This window comes from Rattus norvegicus, chromosome 9 (assembly GCF_021556685.1).
Source record: "Rattus norvegicus strain SHRSP/BbbUtx chromosome 9, alternate assembly SHRSP_T2T, whole genome shotgun sequence".
Taxonomy (NCBI): Eukaryota; Metazoa; Chordata; class Mammalia; order Rodentia; family Muridae; genus Rattus; species Rattus norvegicus.
In genome coordinates this window covers 107,657,501-107,672,115 of record NC_141542.1, presented here as the reverse complement: position 1 = coordinate 107,672,115, position 14,615 = coordinate 107,657,501, and the positions used below count along the sequence as shown (strand labels likewise).

Sequence of the window (14,615 nt, the reverse complement as noted above, 5' to 3'; positions counted from 1 at the left end):
AAATGTGTGACAACAGTGACAGCGACATGGGATGTGGCTCTCTGAGGAGTGTTTTCTCCACAGGTGGATAGTGATACCATATGGAATGAGGTGCACTCGTCTGGGGCAGCCCGCCTGGCTGTAGGCTGTGTAGTGGAGCTGGTCTTCAAGGTGGCCACGGGAGAGCTAAAGGTCAGTCAGTCCACTGCCCTCTGCCCTATTCGAGGAGGCTCCTGTCCAGGATGATGTGGGCCTTTCCATGCTGGGGAAAAAGTATCGGCACATTCTCAGATGCTCTGTGGAGCTCTTTACCCATCCTAGTTGCTGAGGGTCCTAGCAAGCTTTCATTCCTGTAGCCCATCTCCTCATTATCAGCCGTACTGAAATTCAAATGAGGCATCTTCAGAATGTCTCTTCTAAAATAACAACAGCACCAAACATAGTGCACGACTGCCGCAGTCACAGCTGCCTCACGACACTGAACTGGTGGAGAGACACTTGGATAAGACAGAGTCGAAAGGGAGTCTGTTAGGATCTGTGTGGGAAACTGGATCTTCTCTGACCTGTGCCAGTGTTGGCGTGTGGCAGATCTTGAAAGGCAGTACCATGTGGATCCTGCAGACTCCTGCTTGTGTAGTTGTCAAACCACAGGATGTCTGCTGAACCAGACAGCAACTGGAAATTTCCTAGCACACTGAACCCTAGCAGAAATAAAATGCCTTCCTGTGCCAGGGTCTCTGTCATGTGCATAGGGACAGGCAGCTGTGACATTCCCATCACTGGCAGCTCCTGCCCACCTTGTTCCCAGAAGTAAAAAGCCTTGTCTACTTGAAGTGTCCCGAAGAAAAGAGGGACTGTCTCAGCTTGAGACATATTCAGAGAGGCTTCCCAGAGCCCATGCATGGCCTTACTGAGAACCACCATGTTGGCTTCCTACCAACCACAATGTGCTAAAAGATGTGGGCCTGACAATGGAAGGTTATACTCATTGTGGAAGCTTTTCATGAGGATGTTCATGAGGAAATGTCCCCTTGGGAGTTCGTCTGTGCTCATTGTGAGGGCTGGTGTGTCTTCATGCCATGCTTGGCTGCTGCTCAGCCCCATCTACACAGTTGTCTGCTCAGTTAAGAGGCAGGTAGAATCTGAGGCATGTTAGACCCCATTTTAGACCTAACTGCTTGTTAGAAGCCAGTGACCAGGACTCAGTGCAGAGCGCAGACGCAGGACTGAGGAGAAGTAGGTTGGTAGTAGTTGTAGATCTGCTTCTCAGCCTTACCACTGCCATGTCCTGTCCTAAGGAGCCAGCTTAGCAGTCCAGCACCCGTGTCAGTAGTCAGCTGACCTTCTTGTGCTCAGTTAAAGCTTGACTACTTGTTGGTGCTGGTGCAGAGGCAGATATGGGCCTGACGAGGCCTGCTGTGCCTACTTACATGGGTGCTGAGTGCTTTTACAGCGGCAACCCCAGTGGTGTACAGTTGACTCCGTGAAGTATGGTTGACGGGGAGTAGGCTGTGCAGCCATGCCATCCAGCGCCAGCTCTGTAGCAGTTCTTCTGGGTGGAAGTGGAGTTGAATATTGTGTGAGCTGTCTGTTCCCCCGACAGCTAAGCTGCAGTCAGGATAGAGGTGAGCCCAAGCCTGCTGGAGGCATGGCATGGACCCAGCAGCACCCTGTGTGAGACTCTTTACTTTTTTAGGGGATGAGAAAACAATTTCTCGTTTAGCCAAGTTACCTCCAGCTCACAGTATAGCTGAGACTGGCCTCGAACTCCTGATCTTCCTGCTGGGATTATAGCATTCACCACCATGCCCAGCTTTCTTTCATTTGTATCCTTGTCTGCCTGCCATAAGGCTGCCAGTGAGCAGCAGGCAACAAGACTATCCCGGACCCTAGCCCACCCCCCTCCAATGGCAGCCCTGACCCATGGGCACTTGAAAACAGCCGAGGGTCTACTGTCTGTCCTCAGATCGGGAGCTCTGAACAGATCCCTTAAAAATGGAGCCAGACTTCCTACAAGACAAGGCTCAGCTAACCCCATACCCCACCAGTGTCATGGGACCAGTAGTAATGGAAACGGTATCCTTCTGTGAATTCTGACTTTATGACTTTCTTGTGGGTAAGAAATGTCCTTCCTCACTATGTCCCACTGTCTGCTATCATCTGCAGAATGGCTTTGCTGTGGTTCGTCCCCCAGGACACCATGCCGAGGAGAGTACACCCATGTAAGTAGGCACAGCAGGCTGATCAAAAGCATGGGTAACAGGGCCGGGTGAGCATCTCGAGGCTTGGGGAGGAACTCCATGGCCTCGTGCCCAGGATGTACTGCTTTGTCTCCTCTGCCCACAGCCAAGGTAGACATGTGACCTGAGGTTCATGCAGTTGGATGAGGAGTGTGGGCCCTGCCACCTGTTAGCTTCCCAGTTGGGTTTAACAAAGAGATGGTTCCGAGTGGTAAAAATGAGTATGATGCCACAGAGACTGTGCCAGAAGTATACATGGTGGTGGTTCCAGTCTCTAGCCCACAGGAATAGTACCATTCATATTTTTTGATGGGTTTTACCAACTTTTTAACCTAAGCAAGATAATTATTCAGAGGCTGACCTAATTAGATAATCCCAAATAGATGTTTCCGGATGATTCTCGATCCCGTCAAGTTAACCAGTATTAACCATCAACAGTGTTTGTGTGTGTCTTCAGCGTGTGTGCATGTGTGCGTTTATCTGATGTGTGTATGTGCATCTGTGAAGGGTAGTATGTGTGTCTGATGGGTGGATCTTATGTGACACGTGCTTCTGTGCCTATCAGTCTGTGGCATATGTATATTTATTGTGGCTTTGTGTGCCTATATTCTGTCTTTGGTCCATCACCAGCATCAGTAAAGGTTCCCAGAAGAACCAGCTGGCCTTCACCTAAACCTCATAGGGACTTTAGATGATGCTCCGCTATGCACAATGTAAAAACAGTAACTAGGTGTCTCTTCTGCAGGGGTTTCTGCTACTTTAATTCTGTGGCAATTGCAGCCAAACTTCTCCAGCAGAGGTTGAATGTGAGCAAGATCCTCATTGTAGACTGGGTGAGTGGATGCCTCCCTAGCCAGTTCTGGAAAGAGCATGTATGCCCACCTGCTTCCCCAGTGAACAGCCTGACTGAGCACTGGGCCTTGACCTCTGTCGATACTTGGAATTGGGGAACTGAACTCTCTGGAAACAGTCTCAGAGATCAAAGAAGTAAAGCCTGCATCCATTAGAAGTTGGTTTCAAGACTTGGGCTAGCTGAGCTGCCAAGATAGTACCCACAGTGAGGGTGGCTGCCATGGCTGGTCCTCAGCAGTGACTCTCAGGAAGCTGGAGGATTGAAGGTCACGTTCAACCTTTCGGAATGCTCTGACCAGGGCACATGGGATCTGGGCTGCCCACTTTCACGAGCTAAAACTCACTCCACACCCGTGACTAAGCCTCCATCTTCCTGAGTGAACACAGCTTCTTTGAACCCCACTATGGAGTGGCTGATTCTTCTCTTCGAGTTAAGCCAAATATCACTGTTCCATGAGTAGACAGATATCATGTGTGCCTATCAGCGTTCCTTAGTCACAGTGCCTAAGTGTCATGAGCTCCAAATACCAGGGAAAGAGGCAGCCTGGGCTTCTGTCAAGCCTGGATCACGCTGGTTCCTGGCTGAGAGAAGTGGTTTCCAGGGCATGCATGCTGGGTGGCCCTGTTCTGCAGAATTGTATGTTATGTAAAAAGCTATAAGAAACCAATGGTTCTGATACACCTGCACACAGAAACTCTTTAGTACTGATGTCTCATAACATACTTTACTAAACCCACATCAGGTTGGGATAGCATTTGGATTTCAAGCCTTTCTCAGTTTTGAAAAGAACCAACAAAATATAAACCAGGAGAACAAGTCAACTCTTGGACTCAGAACAGGGCCTGAGCAAGGCAGGGAAGGCAGTATAGTTTTCTACACACCAGTGAGCCTGTCCTCTTGAGGAACAAGCAGAGAAGTGGGCAAAAAAAAAAAAAAAACCAGAAGTACCATGCAGTTGGTGGCAACAGACCTGACAACTATGTTCTGGGAACAACTAGGTCCACAGGTGACCCACATAAATACAGTCCTGTCTTCCCAGGGCTGCAGGACATGCTTCCCAGGGCCACACTTCATATAAAAAGCATGGTGGTAATACACAAAGATATTACTATGACTCACTGTACCCATCCACTTACTGTTACCCAGTGTTACCCATGGTTCCTCCTCCCAGCAGGGACCTGGTGCTTCAGATGAAGAGCACTTGTGTTTCTGAGTAGCCGGGCATCGACACATCTGTAGCCTACACTGAGCAAAGATGACCCTGTAGAAAAGAAAGCTTTCCTCATCCTCCTTCACCCCCACCCCCAGCCCCACAAGTGCACGCACGCTTGCACACACACACACACACACACACACACACACACACACACACACACCACACACACAGAGCTATGCAGTGCAAAGCCACGTAGCTGGCAGAAGCCAGTACCGCCTATTGATAAGTGGACATCAAGTTTAAGAAAAGAGCTGGTCGGGGTTGGGGATTTAGCTCAGTGGTAGAGCGCTTGCCTAGGAAGCCCAAGGCCCTGGGTTCGGTCCCCAGCTCCGAAAAAAAGAACCAAAAAAAAAAAAAAAAAAAAAAAAAAGAAAAGAGCTGGTCATTTCAGGGTGGGGGGTCACTCGAGACCACCTAGCTTCAACTGCCACATACCCTATGTCAGTGGTTCTCAGTCTTCCAAAGGGCTCCAGTCCTTTAATGCAGTTCTTATGTTGTGCTAACCCCAATCAGAAAATTATTTTTGTCACTCCTTCATAATTGTAATTTTGCTACTGTTATGAATCGTAATGTAAATATCTGATATGCAGGATCTCTGATATGCAACCCCAAAGGGGTTGCAACCCACAGGCTGAGAACAGCTGCCCTTTGTGATGTGCCTGTAAGTAGCCAAGCCACAATTAGTGATTATCCTTAGGAAATGGTTCACTTACCACAAATAAGGCAGGCATGTAAGATTATTCAGATGGCTTTGTTTGAAATAGCAGCCTCAGCTCAGCTAGAAGCCTAACCCATCCCTTTCACTGAAGTCAGGACTGTACTGTGGTGCTCAGAGTTACTCAGACTCTTGCCTCAGCATCTCTATAATGCTGCCTGCACCCTGTGGTACCTGACCATGAGGTGTAAGCCTGGCCAAAGGTTCCAGGGTGTTCGCCAAGTAAGAGCTGCTACTCCAAAGTACGGGGCACAGATGGATGGGGCGGGTGGTAGTCCTCCCTGAGCCAGCTCTCTTGTTCTCTCAGGATGTGCACCATGGGAATGGGACCCAGCAGGCCTTCTACAATGACCCCAATGTTCTCTACATGTCCCTGCACCGCTATGACGATGGGAACTTCTTCCCAGGAAGTGGAGCACCAGATGAGGTATGTGGAGTGTGTGAAAGTTTGTGTTTGGTGCAGGGTACGGGGCGGGGGAAGCCATCTTGGAGCCAGATACCACAGCTATAAGGAGAGATGGATAGGTGCAGGCCTGCATCTGCCACAGAAGTAGCATTTCACACGCGTAACATCTCAGACTGCCCTGCCAGAAAATGCTAGCCTTAATTGTGCTGTGCCTGATTTGGGCTAGGATTTTGTCTAGTTTAATGAGAATCTACACACCATTTCTGCTTTCATTTGGAGCAAGCAAACCACACACAAAGGGAGGTTGCTATACTGCTCCTCCAGGATACTGCTGCTCTGTACCTTGTGGTACTCCCAGCCACTGTCTTTAGGGGGCATCCTTAGGCAGTATACCCAAGTCCCTCTGTCCTCTGGGATCTGGTACTACCTGGTGGGCCCAGGGACACAGAGCTTGACCTCTGAGGATTGTCCCACAATAGAGTCACTTCTGTGCATACATAGCATTCAGGTCCTCAGGAACGTCTCTCAATAGACCCTCCTACTTCAGGGCCCATGAGTAGCTGCAGCCCTATGGCAACTGTTCCACTGATGACAGTGCCTACTACTGGTAGCCAGCTTCACTCGTGAGCTCACACACAAATGCGCAGAACCTGTGGCTGTCCCTGTAGGCACAGAAGCCCAACACATCCTAGTTCAAGTGTCAGTTGTACCAGGTATTCTCTTCAGAGTTGGTGACAGTTTCTCTCCTTGTGGCCACAGGTGGGCACAGGGCCAGGCGTGGGTTTCAATGTCAACATGGCCTTCACGGGTGGCCTCGATCCCCCCATGGGAGACGCCGAGTACCTGGCAGCCTTCAGGTGAGTACCCCGCTGTCCAACCACAGAGACTGGTCCTTCTGAGTCCGGGGCAGCCAAGCATGCTGGGGACTCTGGGGCTAATCATTGTTACTGCCTCCTTCTGTTACCAGTTCCCCTCTCTGAGTCTGTCTGGGTCCGAGTGGTAACATGGAGAGGTGGTGAGGGAAGGGAAGACTTCTGCTATGCTGGAGAGAGTTCCATGAGTCACTGGAAACAGGATGAAAAGATCTCATTCCTTGCTCATTCTTCCACAAACCCTTTGTGAAAGGAAAGTGGAAGTGAGTGAAGGAGAACCATCCCTGCATCAGCTGCAAAGTGCTTTCCTTTACAAAATACTGACCTCAATACTGACCTCCGTCCCCCACAGTTCTTTTCCTTTCCATCAGGCCAGACTGCAGCCAGCAGTGGATGGCTGGGCCTACTGCTCTCCTCCTGATTTACCACCACACAGCTTTCCCCAGTAGCTGCTTAATGTGACAGCTCCAAGCAATAGCTCAGGAGTAGTCCCAGGGCACAGATGCCCTGAGAGGCCTTGAGTCTCAACAGCACTTTTTTTTTTTTTTTTTTTTGGATGAGAACGTCTTCAGACCTCCAGAGGTCTTCTCTGCTTCTTCTGAAATTCTGGGGTCATGTCTTAACCTCTGTACACACACACACACACACACACACACACACACACACACACACACACATATGGCTTTATGTATCTCTCTCTCCCTCCTCCCTCTCCCCTCCCCTTTCTCTCTCTCTTTCTCTCTCTCTCTCTCTCTCTCTCTCTCTCTCTCTCTCTGTGTGTGTCTATGTATGCCTATTGCTGTGTACATATATGCCATAAGACATAAATCTCTGGAGGTGTGAGCAAATGTGTGTGCATGTATGGAAGTGTATATGCACAGTTAGTGAGATAGATGTGTCTGTAAAGTTTATATAGACTTGCCGTGCGCTCTGTAGTTATGGTACCAGTCTCACGGCACTTCCCAGCACCTGCTTGCTCGTTTTGAAGTAGGTTCCCCGTCCCACTTCCCATCGGAAAGGTGGTTGGGGTCCAGTATGGTAAAGTCCTGGCCCAGTGGTGTGAGTTGACTAATCTATCAGTAGCTCCTAGAAGTGACAAATCTCATTTGACATAATCACAAAGGTCTGCTGTTCAGCTGTTGACTAGATGCAGGGATCGCTCAGGCCTTAGAAGCTTCGTGCTCTCTAACCTGCCCCTCTGCTCTGATCCCTTTCTTTGGGCCACTGATCTGTGCTCACCTCACTCACAAACTTCCCCACACTAGGAAGTCCATGAAAGCTGAGCCTAAGGACCAGGAGTGTCGTGCAGTCACCCAGTAGTCCTGAACCTGGGCGTGTCCACACAGTGGAGATAGGAAGTCTCCGTGCTGTGAATGGAAGTCATTGCCCAGCTAGTGGCCTCTACTTCTGAGCAGATGCTGTTTGCAGGTCAGGGCCTGTGAAGGCCTCATGGTGGCTATGGTACAAAAAGAAGATAATAGTCTTGATGACAGACAATAAATGGATACCCATCAGACCTTGCATCCCCTAGGCCTTGCATTTCACAGGGGGTATTTCTTGAGTTTGCCTGCAGTTTTGTGGTCCTGGGCCCCAAATTTGACCCCTGGTGTCTCTGCCCAGGTATCTGCAGTGTCTGACGTGCCTGGCCAGACTTTGAGGTGAGCCTTCCTTCCTCAGTCTCCCTGACATCTGTTCTGACGTTTGGCAAAGTGTATGAATGGCAAGCTCATATTGAGGGGCCTTCTAAAGCTTCAGTCACTTCTTTGAAAAGGGAAATTGTTTCAGGTTGTCTTTTTTTTTTTTTTATTGATTTTAATGTAAAGTAGCACTTTGAAGTTCACAATTTATAGTTCCCTGGATATCAGGTGGGGAAAGGGGTCAGAGGCTCACTCTCCCTTTTTTCTTCAGTCTCCGCCTTTGGGTCCCCTTGGGACAAGGCATGCCTCAAAGGCAGCACCTTGTTCTTCAGAGCCCTCTCCTGCCAGGTCACATTTTCAGGGGATCAAGGCTCCGATGAAGAAAAGATAAGAAAATTGCCCCTAATGAGATCCAGAAGTGACAGGCACTTTCTCCTAGGGCTTAGAGGCTTATAAGAGAAAAGGAACTATAATTCAAACCAGGCCCCAAGCCAGACACAGCTTTGAAGTTGTCGGAGCTCAGGCAGAGCACCATGGGCTGGGAGGTAGCCCCATGATTCACTGTCCTTAGCCTCCTGGACCTGCCTGCAGTGACACAGCGTCATGTGTCATCAGGAAGCTTAAAAAAGATATCAGCAGTGCTGGTGTTCTGAGGGCCATCCGTAATTTCTCACTGAGGAGACACTGGCCTCACACTATAAAAAGCCCAAGTGCCTTTCAGTGGGCCTTCAGCCCTCATTCCTGTCTGCAGCCTATTGCTGTTGATGCCTTTTCCAAAGAGCTCTTTGGGTAGCAGGAGTAAAATTACACATAACTCCTGTGAATACATACATACTCTGCTGGTACCAACTGTAGTAACTACTCTGCCTTCTGAATGACTTCATATCTGAGAGACAAGCACTCACTATGTTAAGATTTGGTCAACCCATCAACTACCTTTAAAAGGTAGATGCAGTTCATCATGGCACCTACTACTTCCTTAGATAGTGAATGGTGGTGGTCTTAGAAGTCAAGACACAGAAAGAAGCATAAAGCTTAGCATTGGAAGTCCAGGGAATCAGCAACCTCTCTTGATCTGCCTGGCCCCAGAGAGAAAACAGTGATAAAGTTTATTTACATCTGTGATGTGGAGGATGGCTCTCAACCACCAGGGGGCCTCAGAAGCCCCCAAAGGTGAGGCCCAGGCCAAGTATGTGGGGGAAAAGGTCATCCCCAAGGAAACTGTCTGTTCACCTTGGTCCTGGGGGAATGTTGAGGGTTTCTTCCTTCTGAGTACCAAGTGATCTGTCTCCGGTGGCCTGGGTAAAAACTCGGTCCCAGGATAAAGCAGCCATCATGTTTGAGTGGACAAGTCCAATGGAAAAGAGGCCTAGAGCATGGGACTACCTCATTGCACAGTTACAAGCAATGGAATTGAGAGGAACTGAGGCTGACGGGATTGTGGGCAACTCGATCTCCAACACACTTAATTGTAGGAGGTTGAGCAGCACCAGGCCTGAGAGTCAAAAGAGCGAATTTGGGTATATAGCAGAGAATGTTCTGACTAGGGACATTTTTCTAGAAAGTGTCTGAGTTGGCATTTAATAATCTAGGAAAGAAGTTCGGTGCATTAGGATAGAATGCTTTAGGTATAAAGAAGTGAGGACCCTACTATGGTTCCTTAGAGACTAGAACTGGATCAGAGAGAAAGACAGGCCAGTTGAGACGAGAATAGCTTCCCATGAGCCCAAGCCTTTGCCAGTGTGAGGATACCCCACACAGAGTCTGTTTGGGTTTGTCCCCTAGTTTAGATGAGTGGGAAGAGGTACTGGAAACCAGAGGAGGCCTGTGGAGGGAAAGGCAGGCTCTCAGATACAGGGCTGCCAGCCGAGGCAGTTTGGGGTCAGCTTGCCACAGTGAGCATGTGGAGATAGAGTAAAAGCGTGTCAGGATGGGAGTGGACTTGGTAGCTTTGCTATGTGACATTGACATGCATTACACAACAAACATCACACAGCATACATAGGATCACTCCACATGCTGTGGTCACCCACTGTACTCTGCATCTGCGAGGGCTCTTATTCCCTCCCCACAGCAAGGGATGAACTATGGTCACATTTCCAGCCCTCTTGGCTGCCCGTTTTGACTCATTTCTCCTTCCTTAGGCAGATGGTAAAGTGATCTGCTGTCTCAGGAAGCTGTGCCTCCCTGCCCTCAACCTCAAACTCACAGACATGTACATAAATGTACAAAAGGATGGAGAGGAGGCCCACAAATATTTTATCTTCTATTTCAGATACAAGGTTGATGGTTTCAGAATTTATTTTGGGAGGTAAAATGCAAACTCAGTCTCCCATTTTCTTAGAACACCAGTTAAATGGGGACATTCTTTGAGGTTCTTTCCTACAAGGTCCTGGGTAGGAAGCACATCCACAGTGCAGCAGGAAGTGTCTACCTGATACACAGAGTAAAAACAGTCATGTTCCAACAAGGAGCAAAGACGCTCCTGTGGTGTCACAGGTGGACACTGGATACTTTCCATTCAGGGCCATCGTCAGTTACCCTAGCTTCAGCACATTTTCAAAGTCACCTGAGAAGACACCAAGCCTGGGACATCCTAAGATTGTGCATCTGCAAACATCCACTGTTGCTGTGTGCAGGGGCCACTTTGGCTCCAGCCTGAGGAATGGTTTACATTTCATTTTGCCGTAACACACAGCAGTTGTAAGCATCAGTACTCTTGGTATGAGCTCTGTTTAATAATGATTTTAGCAGAACATTCTGTGGTGCAGGTAATTAGATATTAAATAGCTTAGCTATACTTCAAAGCTAAGTACTAAAGCCCACCATATGTACTTGCTGAGTGCTTAGCAAATGGCACAGTTGGGACAAACAGCTATGGTTTTACTTGAAAACAAATTGGCTTGGCTTTAAAATCCCTGCCAAAACTGTGGTAGGTTCTAGTATTCTGAAGACAGGAGTTCTGTGACAATGTCTTCATTGAATAGTTAGTTAAGATGTTGTCTCCTTGGTATAATGCTATGACAACCACTGTCCAGACATCTTATCAGTTCAGTGTCTCACACCACCAAGGAAGACCCAAGACTCAGAGGTGCCTGCAGACCATGCCCTGCCATGCAGTCCTGTCAGTCACATAGAAGCCAAAGGATACAATGGCATTCTCTACCCTGTGACTAGCTACATGAAGTCCTTGCTCCTGACCATTGTGATGTTTCTAGACAAATTCCAGTGTATACACTGGGTAAATGCTCATGTAAATTCTTTGTACCAATGAAATGACAGTGATTGTCTTTGTTGCAGCTGGGCACAATGACAGCTATGTTGTCTAAGGCTGAGGTCCTTCCCTGAAGAGCCTGGCATGTCAGGAAGATGAGTCCAGGGCAGAGATCTGTCGCCATGGCCCTGTGTGGAATCCCCCAGTTTGAGTCTTTCCTCGTCACCCGTGGTTACTGCTTTGACACCACAGGGCATCTGTACTCTGTCTCACCCAAGACTAAAAGGTTTCCTGCTCAGACTTTTACAGGTTGGCCCTCGTCTAGGTAGCTGGATGTATCCTGCACTCAAACAGTGGTCCACAGGACCCCCAAGGCGCAGACTGGCTTTTGGAAAGTCCCTTTAGCCTAAAACGAACAATTCCAGGAGACACTAGACTGTGTGCACCTCCAGAGCAGTAGAAGGCCAATCCCCACAGTTGTCCCACTTTGGTCTGCAGTGCCTGTATAGGTCCCAGTTACCTGGGGTTGAATGTGTATATCCTTAGGAGACCTCTGCATTCCAAATGAAATGGCATGTAAGGCCACACCTCACCACTTTATTCTGCCTTTCTCTGTCTATGCTGTCCCTGGGAGGTCTGATATAGACAGAATGTGTTCTACTGCCCTGAAGTCAGGGGAACTGGCAGCCAAGGTGTGTCCTGGAATCATTCCTGAGTTAGTCCCATTGAATTATGAGTGTCTTTGGCTAAAGTTGGTACCTCTGCTAATTTTGATAGGATGGTTTGAGAGGTCGAAGAGGAAAGTGGGTTGATCATTGTTTGGCATGGTAGTAGGATGAAACATTTCCTGAAGCATCTGTCTTCCCCTCCTGTGGTGCTCCTGCATGCACAGTTTATAAAGGCCCACCACATGTGCTAGAAAGGGTATGAGACACGGCTGTCTTCTAGGTGGAACATTAGGTGGGGTAGCTTCACAAACAGAAAGATGCCAAGTGCCTCGATAGGCTCACAGTCCTACCTGTGCAGTCACGTGACCAGACAGCACCTTCCACATCCGCTTCAGGAGCAAAGAATACTCCTGCTAGAGCTATGAGACCACAAGCATGTCCCTCTCAGGGTCCCTGCTGGCCCCCAAAAGTACACTGAAAGTTGGTGTTGGCCATTTCTCACCTAATGAAGCAATCTCTGAGACAGGATTGTTTGTGGTCCTGTACCACGGCTTGGCCGTGGCTGACGGGTTTCATGTTGAGAGGTAGATGGCTTGACCATTGAACTCCTAAGTGGGGCTCAGGTTTACAGTTTTCTTAACTGATATCAGTTTCCCCTTTTGCCATTCTAGGTGTCAGCTTTTCTCTTTAATTGACTTTCCCACATATATACATGCATGGCCATTGCTTATGGGTACAAAGCTCTGTAAGGTGGGTGGGCCTGTATGCCTACAGCCCAGCAGGGCTGCAGAAAGCTAGCCTTGTGTCTTCTCCGCGTTGTGTAGTCCACTTGCTTTTTACATTGTTCTTTGAGCAAAGCAGCTTGGAGAAGGAAGGCTATAATTTGGCTCACAGTTCAAGGGTGCCATGGCCAAAATGTCAGCAGGAGGAGCTTGAGGCGTAAGCTCATATTGCATTCAGTCAGGAAGCAGGGAAGAGGGGCATGCAGATGTCAGCTTGCTTGGCAGTCCAGGGCCCCAACTTGTGGGATAGTGTCAGCCCCATTTAGCGTACCTTAGCCCAGTAGCTAACTTAATCTAGATGACCTGTTATGGGCATGCTCAGCGTATTCTCTCCAAGATGATTCTAGATTCTGTCAGGTTGACATCAGTAATAATCATCTCAATGTGCCTTTCTTAGATGAAAGCCCTGAAAATCCTCTCGTTGTGTGGAAGGGAGGGGGCATTTGCATTAATTTCTTTCCAGTTCTGCTACAGCCATCAGATCTTGGCCCACTAACCAATTGGGGATTGGACAGAAGGTGCCACAAGCATCAAAGAACAGTGCATTTGATAGCTACAGATTCCCAAATCCCATGTCTTTCACCGATCCAGTAATGCCTTCTTTTGTCCTTTGCAGAACGGTGGTCATGCCAATCGCAAATGAGTTTGCCCCAGATGTGGTACTGGTGTCCTCGGGCTTCGATGCTGTGGAGGGCCACCCCACACCTCTTGGAGGGTACAATCTCTCTGCCAAATGTAAGTCCCAGAGTCTACCTGTCCCACGTCTATGTCTCCTCACCCACAATTGTTTATGTTCTCTGTGAGGCAGTAGGAGGGATCTCACCTGTATTTCTTACTTAGTCTGAGTGTGTGCAAACAGCCGTCAGCAAGCCCTGAGCAGCAGGAGGCTGAGAATTGAAAGTCACAAGCCCTACCCCTAGGACAGAAACTCACAAGGGCATGCACCAGTCTTGTCAAGTGTCCTGTGGGCACCTTCTCCAATCATCAAGATGGGGCTCCCGTCCTACCTAGCTGACATGTGCTTGGTGCTGAGTTTCGTTCTCTGCTGGAGGACTAGGCCCTCTGATCTTTATAGGAGTTAAAGCTGCAAATGGAACCAACCAAGAGGCCTTGTATCATAGAGTTGCTGCACTTCTCATGGAAGAACTCTCTAGCACTGTCTCTGGCCTTTGTTTCTGCTCTGCTGTAGCACGTGGAAAAGATATAGAAGGCCTCTGGTCTGTAGCATGTTGGGTCACACGATGGCCTAACTGACTCTTACCCATTGGTGCTGACCAAAGGCAACAAGAAGCCTAGGGTCCTGAAACCTTGCACAAGTGCCTTCCTCAGTCAAGATCCTGGCATCCTGGAGCCGCTCTCTCCTCTCTGCCCATCAGCACATCTAATCACAGGATAGCCTGTCTCTCAGCTTCACCATGGTGGATATGGACTCAGCAAGGGAATAATGAGACAGGAGGTACCCTTTGGGGTGTCAGTGCCTCTCTCCTGCTGTCACTGCTCCTGTGGGGTCCCACATGGGCAGAGAGTACCCATGTACCACAGTTTCTGTTACCACATTACAAGCTGTGACCAAAAAGCCAGTATCAATGTTTCCATCAGATACACGTTCATTTGCCATCAATTTTGCCCACTAGCTCCTCACAGGAAGCAGGAGATACAGCCTAGTGTGGACCTGAATCTGGCCTGGTGAGTGGCTGGTTACTAGGGCTTTTCTTGTGCCTAACCTAACATCAGCCTGTCTGGCTGTGCATACCATCCCCTTGCCCAGCAGTGATGTGCTGGGTGCTGGCTATGAATACAGAGAAGACTGTGTGACCTGAGACGGAAGCAGATAGCCAGACATGGGTGTGGGAATGCTCCCCAGCCATACACAGCATTGACGTGGGCCTGCTGCTTTCCACTTGTGTATGTATGTACATGCAGGAAGGCAGGCAGGCAGGCAGCACAAAGCCTTTGGATGGGGAAGATACAGCGCTGAAACCAAAATTCAGTCAGTCGGACGAAGATACAATCCAAAAGCCAAACTAATGACT

At 48.8% G+C, this 14,615-nt stretch overlaps 1 protein-coding gene across 44 annotated transcripts in view; it reads left to right on the top strand.

Moving 5' to 3' along the window:
* The window catches only part of Hdac4 (histone deacetylase 4), a 246,647-nt gene that overhangs the window by 212,638 nt on the left and 19,394 nt on the right, over window positions 1-14,615 (top strand). For 37 of the 44 annotated variants that reach the window (XM_087566912.1, XM_087566919.1, XM_087566928.1 and 34 more), the window contains 6 exon segments: window positions 64-171; window positions 2,146-2,201; window positions 2,965-3,052; window positions 5,311-5,430; window positions 6,169-6,266; window positions 13,199-13,317. In XM_087566912.1, coding sequence (XP_087423038.1) covers window positions 64-171; window positions 2,146-2,201; window positions 2,965-3,052; window positions 5,311-5,430; window positions 6,169-6,266; window positions 13,199-13,317 — 589 coding nt within the window. 44 annotated transcript variants of the gene reach the window in all.